At 47.2% G+C, this 11,482-nt stretch overlaps 2 protein-coding genes across 2 annotated transcripts; one reads left to right on the top strand and one right to left on the bottom strand.

Moving 5' to 3' along the window:
• Nucleotides 1-241: 241 nt before the first annotated feature.
• On the top strand, nucleotides 242-8,699 carry alg13 (ALG13 UDP-N-acetylglucosaminyltransferase subunit). Its single transcript, XM_053419549.1, is given in 22 exon segments — nucleotides 242-277; nucleotides 694-777; nucleotides 862-912; nucleotides 958-1,004; nucleotides 1,125-1,197; nucleotides 1,491-1,605; nucleotides 4,425-4,456; nucleotides 4,653-4,753; nucleotides 4,868-4,953; nucleotides 5,027-5,300; nucleotides 5,495-5,602; nucleotides 5,919-6,087; nucleotides 6,090-6,288; nucleotides 6,370-6,405; nucleotides 6,738-6,793; nucleotides 7,000-7,068; nucleotides 7,235-7,361; nucleotides 7,539-7,658; nucleotides 7,756-7,796; nucleotides 7,882-7,981; nucleotides 8,184-8,252; nucleotides 8,341-8,699. Coding segments are annotated over 22 exon segments (2,352 nt in total).
• Nucleotides 8,700-9,428: 729 nt separating this feature from the next.
• Nucleotides 9,429-11,111, bottom strand: LOC128437462 (protein EOLA1-like). Its single transcript, XM_053419633.1, has 2 exons — nucleotides 10,556-11,111; nucleotides 9,429-10,487 (listed from the first exon to the last, which is right to left on the bottom strand). The coding sequence occupies exons 1-2, from the start codon at nucleotides 10,812-10,814 to the stop codon at nucleotides 10,279-10,281; spliced, it is 468 nt and encodes a 155-aa protein (XP_053275608.1). The 5' UTR covers nucleotides 10,815-11,111; the 3' UTR covers nucleotides 9,429-10,278.
• Nucleotides 11,112-11,482: the final 371 nt, after the last annotated feature.

Raw genomic sequence — 11,482 nt, 5'->3', positions numbered from 1 at the left:
GGCTCTTTTTATTTTAACTGTGGAGTTGGCTGAGTGTTGCTGACAGAACACTCTGATTTGGGCTTTTCCTTCTTCCCACCACCAGGTGAGGGAGGAAGACTCATGTTTCTTTTTTTCCCCAAAAAGCCCAAAACAGTTTAAAATGTTCACAGAAAGTAAAATCATGCAATAATTTAATGTTAAAATGCCAAAAAGACTTTGATTTTACTGTTGATGATAAAATAAACTCCATTAAAACTAGATGGTGATCAGTAAAACCAACAGGGAGGATCTGACAGTTAAGAACCTGATTAGTAAAAGCGGCAGAAAGATAAAACCTATCTAACCTGCTGCACTCATCCTTCCATCTAACACCTTCACCAGGTGTACTGCCGGGCTGAAGGATGTTTCATCCTCCACACATCCACCAGATCTGCTTTCATGATACTCTCAGATAAAAGCTGGGAGGACTGAACATGTGGCTCCACACCCGTCCTATCTAGCTTCAAACCTGTGCAGCAGTTCCAGTCTCCACCCAACACAATACATTCATTTTGATCAATGCTGCTAAGTGTTTCATTTAAAACTTTAAAACTCTTTCCCGCTCAGAGCCTTGGTTTGGTGCATAGATATGAGATATGAAGATATAATAATGACTGTGTGTGTGTCTGTGTGTGACTGTGTGTGTGTGTGACTGTGTGTCTGTGTGTGTAGTTGTATTACTCTCAGAACTACCATCAGAAGATCCGTCAGGACTGTGCCGACTTCATGAGAACAAACAGATTCAACTTTGAACCGGTGAGTTGTCATGTGACCTGATGTGTGACAGTGCGTTGCCATGGCGGTGGAGGCTCAGGTGTGTTCTTCTTCTTCTTCTCTCAGTTTGTCGAAGGTTCCTTCGAGAAATATCTGGAGTGTCTGGAGGACCCGAAGGTGAGCTGCCGTGACCTTTGACCTCTGTGTTATGAGTGTGAACAGGAGACCGTGGGTCAGGTGGAGATCAAGGCTCTGTCTCAGCTGTACAGGTGAGGAACCCAGGAGCATCACATGTTCTCTACTGGACTGATGTCACCAGAATTCACTGTGTGTGTGTCTGTGTGTGTGTGTCTGTGTGTGACTGTGTGTGTGTGTCTGTGTGTGTGTAGGCGTTGTTTCCTGATCTATCGATACCCGGGGAAACCAGCCACAGTGATCTCAGAGGACGACTTTGTGGACAAGGTGACATCACCTGACCGGGGGGGGGGTAGAACATGTCTTTGGTTTTCCAGTCCTCTGATTGGTCCGATTAGTTTGACTGTTTCTGAAGTTCCGGTGCTGACTGTCAATCATCTGTGTTGCCTAGGTGATGCTGTGCTGCTCCTGGGACAGATGACACAAAGGTTAGCGGGTCAAAACGTCTGAGTCAGTTGGCGTGTGTGTGTGTGTGTGTGTGTGTGTGTGTGTGTGTGTGTGTGTGTGTGTGTGTGTGTGTGTCAGCTGTGTTTAGTTGTTGTGGTGATTTTGTTTTTCAGTCTCCTGCAGATGCTCCTCCGTCCAGACTCTCTCTTCCTTATAAGGTCATGAAGTCTCTGGACGGAGACGTGTACAGAAACCTGGAGTTTGACGTGTGGCAGGACACCTGCAAAGGTAACACACACACACACACACACACACACACACATCATACACTGACAACCTTTTTATACATGTAAAGAAGAAGGTTTGATTCAGAGCAGCTCTAGTCTCATTACATCATCGTGACCTTTGACCACAGGAATCGAACCAGCTCCTCCGTTATGTCCGTGGCACAGCGGAACGGTGGGTTTTCATTTCCGCTCCCATGTTAACAGATGAGTCCTGCCTTCTCAGGGCAAACACTATGTAAGATAATAGTGGAGCAGGCAGTAGACGATCCGCTGCTGAACCGCATCCGATACAACAAGTACACAACCTCGACAGATACACAACCTCGACAGATACACAACCTCGACAGATACACAACCGCGACAGATACACAACCTCGACAGATACACAACTTCGACAGATACACAACCTCGACAGATACACAACCTCGACAGATACACAACTTCGACAGATACACAACCTCGACAGATACACAACCTCGACAGTAGCACCTCATCACTGCTGGTGTGTGAGTTCTCACTAAAGGTGAAGCTGATTTTTAACGCTGTGATCAGTAAAACCAACAGGGAGGATCTGACAGTTAAAAACCTGATTAGTAAAAGTGGCAGTAAGATAAAACCTATCTAACCTGCTGCACTCAGCCAGGTTAGATAGGTTTATCACTTGTTTCTGATAGGACAGCTCTTTTCTTAGCATCTCTGCCCCCGTTTACGTTTAATGATGCTATCCTTAAATCCTGCTAATTATTAATAATCATGAGAAATGATTATTAATATAGAAATTATTTATTAAAAATAATTAAACATTATAAAGCTATTAATTAAGAATAGTATAATAATAAATTAGAAATGATACGGTTATCCATTAATAATGGTTGTATAAATAATGAAAACAATAAAATGATCAATTAAGAATAATACAATCTGTAATCATTGCTTATCGTAGCGGGGCACCACCCTGGTTACAGGGACCAACTAGTCAAACTATAGTTATCAGTCTCAAGTGATAAAAGTTAAATTAATAATCTCAATATTTAATATTAATGATTATATAATAAACAATGAAGGGTTTTAAGTTGGAGCACAGGCTATAGTAATCCAGCTGCATTCACATACACATGTACAAATAATCACAGAAATACAAATACTTTAATTACAAAAGTATTTATTAAAAAGGGGAAATAAAGTTAATGTTATTTCAATGATTCTTCATTTAACAAAACCAATATTTCAAATATGGCAACAGCAGCAGCAGCACTTATCACAATTGTCACACATGTAATACTGAGTATCTACTGGTGTGTGTGTGTGTGTGTCTAAGAAAGAGAAAGGGGAGTGGCTATGGCGTAATGACAAGATCACGTGGTGACGTAGTCTGGCCAGGATCAAGATGTTACGTACAAGATGGAGGTTTCCTAAGTGAAGCCACGTTGCGAAAAGCAAAATGGCTGCCGGTCACTGACCTTAAAAAAGGGGGTCTTTAGACAAAGAGATTTCTTATCTCCTGGTTCTGGCGCCGAATGGCGTCGAGATGTATTAAGGCTCTTTAAATCTAGAATTTTCTATGCCACATGAAATATGTAAGTGTAGGTCGGGACGTGTGTAAAAACAGGTTTAGGAGAAAAGAGAGAGAGAGGGAGAGATAGAGAGAGATCAGGAAAGCTCTCAAAACATCGTCAGAGACAAACTTCCGGCGAAGCGGGCAGTCCAGTTATATGAGATGTATCTTTTAACAGATGTAAATCTCCGCACAATATCTCTGACGGTAACACGTAAAAAAAAAGGAAGTGCCGGCTTGTTACGCGCGCTTCTCAGAACATAGTAAACAAAGGAACCGGATGTGACGTCTCCAGTTCGCCACGCGTTACACGGCTAAAAACAGATCAGCGATCTTAAAACAAACATACAATCAAATAAATGACACGCTAAGTATTTAAACTAGTCTCTGCCCAGACAATAAAGCCTCTTACTGTGACCTTCGCGGTGTTGCTTGCGCGTGGCATGCGGATTTTCAGGAAGTCCAGTGAATGATCGTGGCCGCTCAAGCTCGGTGGCGCTGGTTCCTCGGTTGTTGAATAGGAACGGATTCGTCTTGCTCCTCAATGGGATGAAACATCGTCTCTTCTGCAGGGATGATCAGCTGTGGCGCAGTTGTGGGGATCGTGAAAAAGAAAGTCTTTGTCTCGGCCGGCGAATGAGCTTCTGTGCGCGGCCTTTTCAAGTTAAAAACAAAAATAGTCTTTCAAAATAAAATTCAACTTAAGATAGAGAAGAAAATAACTCTGGTTGCCTCCTTTAGAGCTGGAACATCTGGGAGGCCCCGAAGGGGCCTGGTCGAAGTCCTTAGCAGGGAGAAATGGCAGCGATTATTTGGAGTCCCAGGGCTTTTAAATTACCTGAGAGGTCCTCCTCCTTGAGGAGTTGGTCATAGGACATCGGCCAATTGATTTGTCAGGAATCGATCTGAGTGGGCGGGGCTTGGAACTCAGCGGGGGTTCCAAGGCATTCCCAGAACATTTTCCACCACCAGGGGGAGATTCTTGAGCCTGCAGGAGAATGTTTTCCCTCCAAAAGTTTAACAACCCTTTGTTCACCCTCGGCTCCAGTGTCTGGTGGTCAGCCTCTGGGCTCTGGCCCAACAATAGTTATTTTGTACTGTTGTTTCTGTTATCCTGTAGAACATGTCTTTGGTTTTCCAGTCCTCTGATTGGTCCGATTAGTTTGACTGTTTCTGAAGTTCCGGTGCTGACTGTCAATCATCTGTGTTGCCTAGGTGATGCTGTACTGCTCCATCAATGGTCACTATGACATCGTTTACACCAGGAGTTACCCCGCCTCCGCCGCGCTGTGCCAGGGTGAGTGCTGATACACACTCACACACACACTGATCATCAGTGTGTGTGTGAGTGCTGATACACACTCACACACACACTGATCATCATCAGTGTGTGTGTGGTTGATTGATTTTAGTGTGTGTGTGTGTGTGTCTGTGAGTGTGTGTGTGTGTGTGTGTGTGTGTTAGTGTGTGTGTGTGTTTGTGTGTTGTTTCAGGTGCGTCTGGAGCCAAAGGGGAAATACTATAACGCCTTCATCCAGGAAGTAGGAACCCACTCGTCAGCCGTCACCGTGTTCATCGAGGAGCTGGGAGAGAAGTAATGAAACATTTAATCTGACGACTCTTCCACATTAATCTGAACCAAGCATCAGGTGTGAAGCTGACTCCAGACCAGCAGACGTCAGATGGTTGTGATGTGTCTCTGTCTTAGACACCTGGTTCCTCTGACGGATCTGAAACCAGTGAATCCAGTTCCTGCCTGGAATGTTGCTGCTCCAACTAGAAAAGGAGATCTGGGTAAGCTTAGGTTATTCTATGACCTCTGACCTCTTGCAACCCCCCCCCCCCCTGACCCTATGGCCTCGTGCAGACTTGGACTCTCGTGGTCAGCGTCATCATCGTCACCGTTACTTCAGGAAGTCTCGGGGCAGCAGTGGAATGAAGGGGGCCGAGCTCATGATAGCTCCCGCCCCTTTATACGGAGGCCCCGCCCCATCCAGCCTGCCCCCTCGCTTCCAGCCGGCAGGTCACCCCCGCCCACCCCCTCCTCCCTCAACTGGAACCATGACCTATGATCCCTACGCCCCCCCACACCACCACCACCACCACCCTACAGTCAGAGCTCCTCGCTACGGAGCGTCCAGGTGGGAACTGACACTTGTAGAACTTGTGTAGTTGATCACATTCACACCTGCTGAGACACAGGTTGACCTCAGGTGTGAAGACATGTGACGCATGTTGAGGGAGGCGTTACCGATGAATTACTCTTGATACTGATGACTTCCTGTGTGTGTGTGTGTCTCTGTGTGTGTCTGTGTGTGTCATGGATTGTGGTCAGAAGCTCCACCCGTTTCCTCAACCGTCACCTGATTGGCCCACAGCTGACCTATTACCACCCTGGAAGACGATATTACCACGACTATGAGAACTACGCCTTCAGGTCCCGGTAAATGATGTCATCATCTTGCCACAGTCCCACCAACCATGTGTGTGGTTGGTGTTCACCACGATGACCTGTCTCTGAAATATGATCTACTTTGAATCCAAAGGGACGGTGCACATTATTTAATATGAGCACAATGTTCCAGAGCCTCTTAGACTCATTTTCATCTGCAGTCTCAGACAGGTTGATAAACAGAGACAAAGAAACTAGACTATTCCAGATGATGACATGTGTTATCATCATAAATATAATACAACACCCTCCATGTAGAACCGTGACTGCCCCCCCAGTGGTCGATCACATGTCTTCCTGTGTTCAGTCGTAGCCGTCGTCAGCTGGTTGCTGCTATCAATAAAGATTGTCAGTTTGGTTACCCTGCGGAGACGGGGGAGGAGCCAGGCGATCTGGACTCGGCCATCACGTACTACCAGCTGGATGACGCCAGCGACGCCGTCTTCCCGCCGCTGCCGGTGAGAGAAGCACATGACCACGCAGACATGTGACCATGCGTTTCCGTTTGGATTCACTCTGACTCCTCCCACAGGGCACTGCTCCTCCCCCTCCACCTGGCTCCACCTATCGAGTTCAGAGAGCCTCTGGACACCACCCCCCTTCACATCGACCTGCAAACACCCCAGTGTGCTCCTCAGAGGACGAACAGGAGGACACGAGCACCGCTGAGGACCAGGGTGAGGAGGACACGGGACTCTGTCTCTCTGACTCTGTCTCCGTCTCTTTGTCCCCTGACGCTTTGTCTCTTTGTCTCTCAGCTGAGTTCTCAGAGGATTTCATCTTCAGTGCTCAGGGTGAGTTTTGTTAAAGTAGCTCCATCCTGTGAAATAAGTATTTATCTGGGGGACAGAGAGTTTCCAGATTGAACTTGTGACAGCCAACCCCCCCCCCCCCTCTGGGACTCGAACACTGACCACAGTGACTCTCCACTCTCCTTCAAGAGATGGATAAGGGAAGTTTAGATCAACGTCTGGTTGGTTCAGTTGATCTCTAACTCACCCAGAACATCTCCACCTCTCCAGACTCATCCTGTCACCACATCACTCAGCTTCCTGTCAGTAGATCCAGTACTGACCTCAGATGTGTCTGTGGCTTCCTCAGCTGTTGATTGTGACTTTTGTTTCAGATCAGAACTACCAGACGTCCGGTGGTTACACAACTGCTGAGGCCTCCAACAATCAGGTAACAGCTTTAACAACCAATCACTTCACAGAATCTGTAGAGACACAAGAGACGCAGTCTGTCAGAGGACATGCTTCTGACCTGAGGGACAGACGGAGGACACGGAGCAGGACATGCTAACAACATGATAACATGTCATAATGATCACGTGATCAGTGATGTCACTAAGCTTCAGAAAGCTTTTACCTTTTCTCTTGTTGTGAAAGGATGGACAGGAAGGAGGATGTGCTGACTCTCCCCCAAGACCAGACATGAATTACAACTACACACAGCAGGTACACACACACACACACACACACACACACACACAGCAGGTACAAATGTTCTCTCTGTTTGTATTTATACACGTGGTAGGACCTTCAGCGGGTTGAGGGGACAGAAAGATGGTAAAACCATAATAATTGTGACGTCAGCTACACTCACTGGGTTTGTGTGTTACAGGTAGTGAAGCCTTTAGCTGTCGTTGGCTCTTCACCCTCCTCTTCCTCATCCTCACCCTCTTCTCCATCATCGCATGTTCCTGCAGCTGCTCACCTGCCGCCAAGTGCACACACACAGACACGCTCAGGTGTCCACACACACTCGCATGCAACAGGTACACAAACAGAAACACACAGGCATTTGACAGAGACCCTCTGTGTGGATCTGTTTTGTTTAGATTCTGGAGACAATGTAAACACAAACAAACCTGTTTCCTCAGATAATTGACATCAGAACGTGTTTAAAATGATCTTTTCCTGTTCAGCCTCCATGTCAATCCCAGCTTCTTCTCCGTGGTTGGTTAATGAGCTAGGTGAGCCTCTCTGCACCGTGGTGGCTCCGCCCCCTTACTCCTACGACCCTAATGGCAGCGATTTACCCCGAGGTCAGAGGTCAACCAGCCTAACTGTCACACACCCACACTGACCTGCCGCTGTCACTCATGTTACTCTGTGTGTGTGTGTGTGTGTGTGTGTGTGTAGACTGCAGAATTCTTCAGTATTACTTCAACTTGGGCGTCCAGGTGAGTTCCTGTGACACTCTCTTTAAATATTTAAAATATTAATATATTATAACATTAATTTATAATTAACCCCCCCCCCCCCCAGTGGTACTGGCAGCAGCAGACAACGTTCTCCTCCCCCTCTCCTGAGAACCACTACACCTACCAACCCTACCCCCCCTACCTGAGCCAGGAGCCGCTGCACGGTAAGACTCGTCTCTGATTGGTGCAGGTCTCACAGGTGACCTCATCACCTGACCTCAGGACAGACGTGATTATCAGAACAATAACATCAATCAGAAATATGACCTGAACTGGGAACAGGAAGTACAGCTGGTGTAGTAGTTCCCAGGAAATGGAAGCTCCACTTCCTGTTAAGTATCAGACTTCCTCTTCTTCTACCCCCAGCTGCCTCCCATCAGCCCCCCTCCTCCTACCCAGAATCCTCCAGGGCAGGAGATGGACAGACGGACGGACACGGCGGTGGTCAGTGATGACAGATCAGCTGATACAACATGATTGAATTTTGCATTGTTTGATTTGTTTCCCCCACCCCCCACAGGCTCCTCCCCATCGATGGAAGGCTCCATCTCCTCCATTGGCCCTGTTCCTCCAGGCTCCGCCCCCTCCGCTGCTCATCTGTACCAGGAGCAAACGCCTCTCCCCCCTCCCCCTATGCTACACCTGCCATATGAAGCCCCGCCCATCACCACCTACCTGCCCTCTGCTCCTCAGCCAACCCACCTCCCCCATCACTCCTCCTACCACTGCCTCCCACCATCAGTCCAGTGGGGAACGCTCCAGACTGGAGGCCACAACTCACGGGTTTATTGCCCCGCCCCTAACCCAGCCCACGTGGTTGCTTACATTACAGCCCCATCCCCCCACCACACAGCGACACACTACATCCCCCCCACCGTGTGAGTGAGATGCACATCCTGCTGAAACATACCTCAAGAGTTAGCATGAAGCTAACGAGTTCCCGTTGGCAGGGAAAGTTAAAGAGGATATGATGTATGAAAAATAATTAGGACAAATCTTTATTCTTTCTGTAAATTTTTTGTAAAAAACCCTCTATACTTCCAGTATTGAGGTATTTCTGTTCTCACTTTAGCGTGTTAGCTTCACATTGAAAGTTGTGAAAGAGTTCTTAGTTAGTTTGTTGCCAAAAAACTTTATTTACAAATCTCCGACACAAATAACTTCGTGCTCCGAACGTTGAAGTCGAGAGCGACAGTTGTTGGTACGGTTACCTGAGAAGAACTGAGTTTAATTAGTTTGTCGGTCAGTTAATTGAGTTTCAGTCGGCCAATCGGTGAGAGGGGGCGGGGCATGGGCAGTCCCTGTTTATTGATGAGGGATGTATTTATGTTGATGTTTTGTTCAAACTGCCGATGGTGATAAGTTGTTTCTGGGAGAATAAAGTTAGTTTCACAAGCAGACGACCGTTTGTTTCATCAGTGACAAAGATCACATGATCACAGGTGTCACATGATCAGGACCTCCTGAACCATTCATCTGTTTGTGTAAATAAAGATGACTCGTTTCCACTTCCTGTAGAATATCTCAGATACGAACGCTGCCATCTTGTGGTGATGGAGTCTTTAGCAGTCAGTACACTGTGCAGTAGTAATTCTCATCTGACGTCTCGGCCTGTTTTTATATCATTTAATAACTGATTCAAACCAAACTGATCAGAAACACTTGAACAAACATCAGAGAGAGAAGAACGATGTGAAACGACAGAAACTTCTTTACAAACATTTACTTAACGTGTACTTTGACTTTCTGGAGCCTGAACTAGAATCAAAGTTACGAGCTGACTACAGGACTAACTTCATGAAGAACCAGTTCCACGGGAGGTTCAACCAGTACGTTAACTCCATTCATGTAAAACTAACTCTGTATAAGCACCGCCCCCTAGACTCATTCTGACATCATTCATCATCTTTGGATCTGAACCTTTGTTTTATTGAAGAAACCATTTTGTTTCTCATGGTTTTATTCCCTCAGTGAAGATTTTCATCGTTAACAATACAAGATGTTGACTGTTACATTAGCATGATATATTAGTGTACTTCACTTTATTGAGTCTGGACGACAGGAGGAGGAGCTGAAGCCTGAAGTGTCCAGTTTGACCTGCAGGTGGCGCAACATGAAAATCAGGATTCTTTCTCTGAAGAAAACGAATGTTCAGGTGTGAACCAATCAGATCAGATCTGATCACACCAGACCACATGAGTCCACATCCTCTAACAGAGTCCTTTCAAATCCCTCCTGGTCCACATGTGAAGGACGTCCTCTCAGCTGACGTCCAAAGAATCACAATATCAAAACTGATCACAAGATAGAGATCAATACTTTCATTCACATGCTCCCACACACGCACACGTCTGTAAACCCAGACTGGTCTTTAACACAGGACACGCGTGTTAATCTGCATGTAGGTCAGGAAGTGAGATCTGATCCCAGGAGACACCGGCCCTGTGTGCATCACGTGTCCTCATGGCAGAAGCTCCGTGGGGATCTCCACAGTCCAGGGGTCGCGACCTCCTCTGGAGCTCAGGGGCTCTTTCAGCCAGCGAGGGTTGGACAGGTGAGTCACGTGTTTCTCCTGCAGACCAACCAGAAGGGCCGACCTCTCCAGGTGCTGAAGCTCCTCCTCCAGCATGGAGGCGGGACACACCGAGGTCACGCCCACATCCACCAATCCTGAAAGAGATGTATTTCCACAGGTGATGCCTTCAGGAACCCCACAGAAAACACAGGTCAGTTCCCACCTGCCACCACGCCGCGGCCGAACCGCTCCCCGGACTCCAGGAGCCCGTGGATCTGAGCCTCGGTCATCCCCAGTGGGCCGCGAAGCACCGCCCGCCACTCGTCGCCCTCCCAGTCCCGCCGGGCGATGTGGACCGCCAGGGTCTGGTTCTCCAGCGGGGCCAGCAGGGGCCTCCAGCGGCTCTCCAGCGTCTTCACCCCGTCCAGAATCAGACCGGCGTACGGCTGGCGGAACGACAGACACCACACCTGCACCGACATGTCTGCAAAACAAGCGCACCCCACACCTTCTGACGTGTGAGGGAAACAAACACCCCCCCTCAGATGTGGAATGAAGTTTGTCACAAACCGGTTTCCGTACAGATCAAAGTCTCGGCGGTGAAATCCTTTGATCTAACTTTAATTCAGCAGTTTCTCAGTTTGATCATAGATATATATATAAACACTAGATGTCTCGGCCAATGGAATCGAACGTCCGCACATGGCGGCCATCTTGCCACAGGCAGCTCGCTCACCCATAACATTGTGTTGGTAGTGGAACATGTACTTTTTAATTAATTCTTTATATATATCTATGAGTTTGATGACGTTGATTCTCGCTCGTTGGTTTTTACAGAGAATCTACTTCCTGTTTACGTTTTTCTTCTGTGTAAAACAATGTGCAGCTCCTGAGCAGCTCGGTGGTTATACTGCCCCCTACACATTCACCAAGCTACTGCAGCAGGTTAGATACTCGAGGATTTTCATTTTTACCCTGATGAAAAAATAAAGTTACACAAAAACCTTAAAGGGGGGGGCGCTAGTGAGCACTGCATGGAGTAGTCCTGTTTTCGAGTGGCTCCTCCACACTCTCGCTAAATATTTGCTAAAATCAACACTTTCAGAAATATGAGCGGACCCAGCAGAAACAAACCTAAGGAGAAACCTTC

This window comes from Pleuronectes platessa, chromosome 3, assembly GCF_947347685.1.
Source record: "Pleuronectes platessa chromosome 3, fPlePla1.1, whole genome shotgun sequence".
NCBI lineage: Eukaryota > Metazoa > Chordata > Actinopteri > Pleuronectiformes > Pleuronectidae > Pleuronectes > Pleuronectes platessa.
The sequence above is the reverse complement of the archived record's forward strand: the minus strand, read 5'-3'. Positions and strand labels throughout refer to the sequence as shown.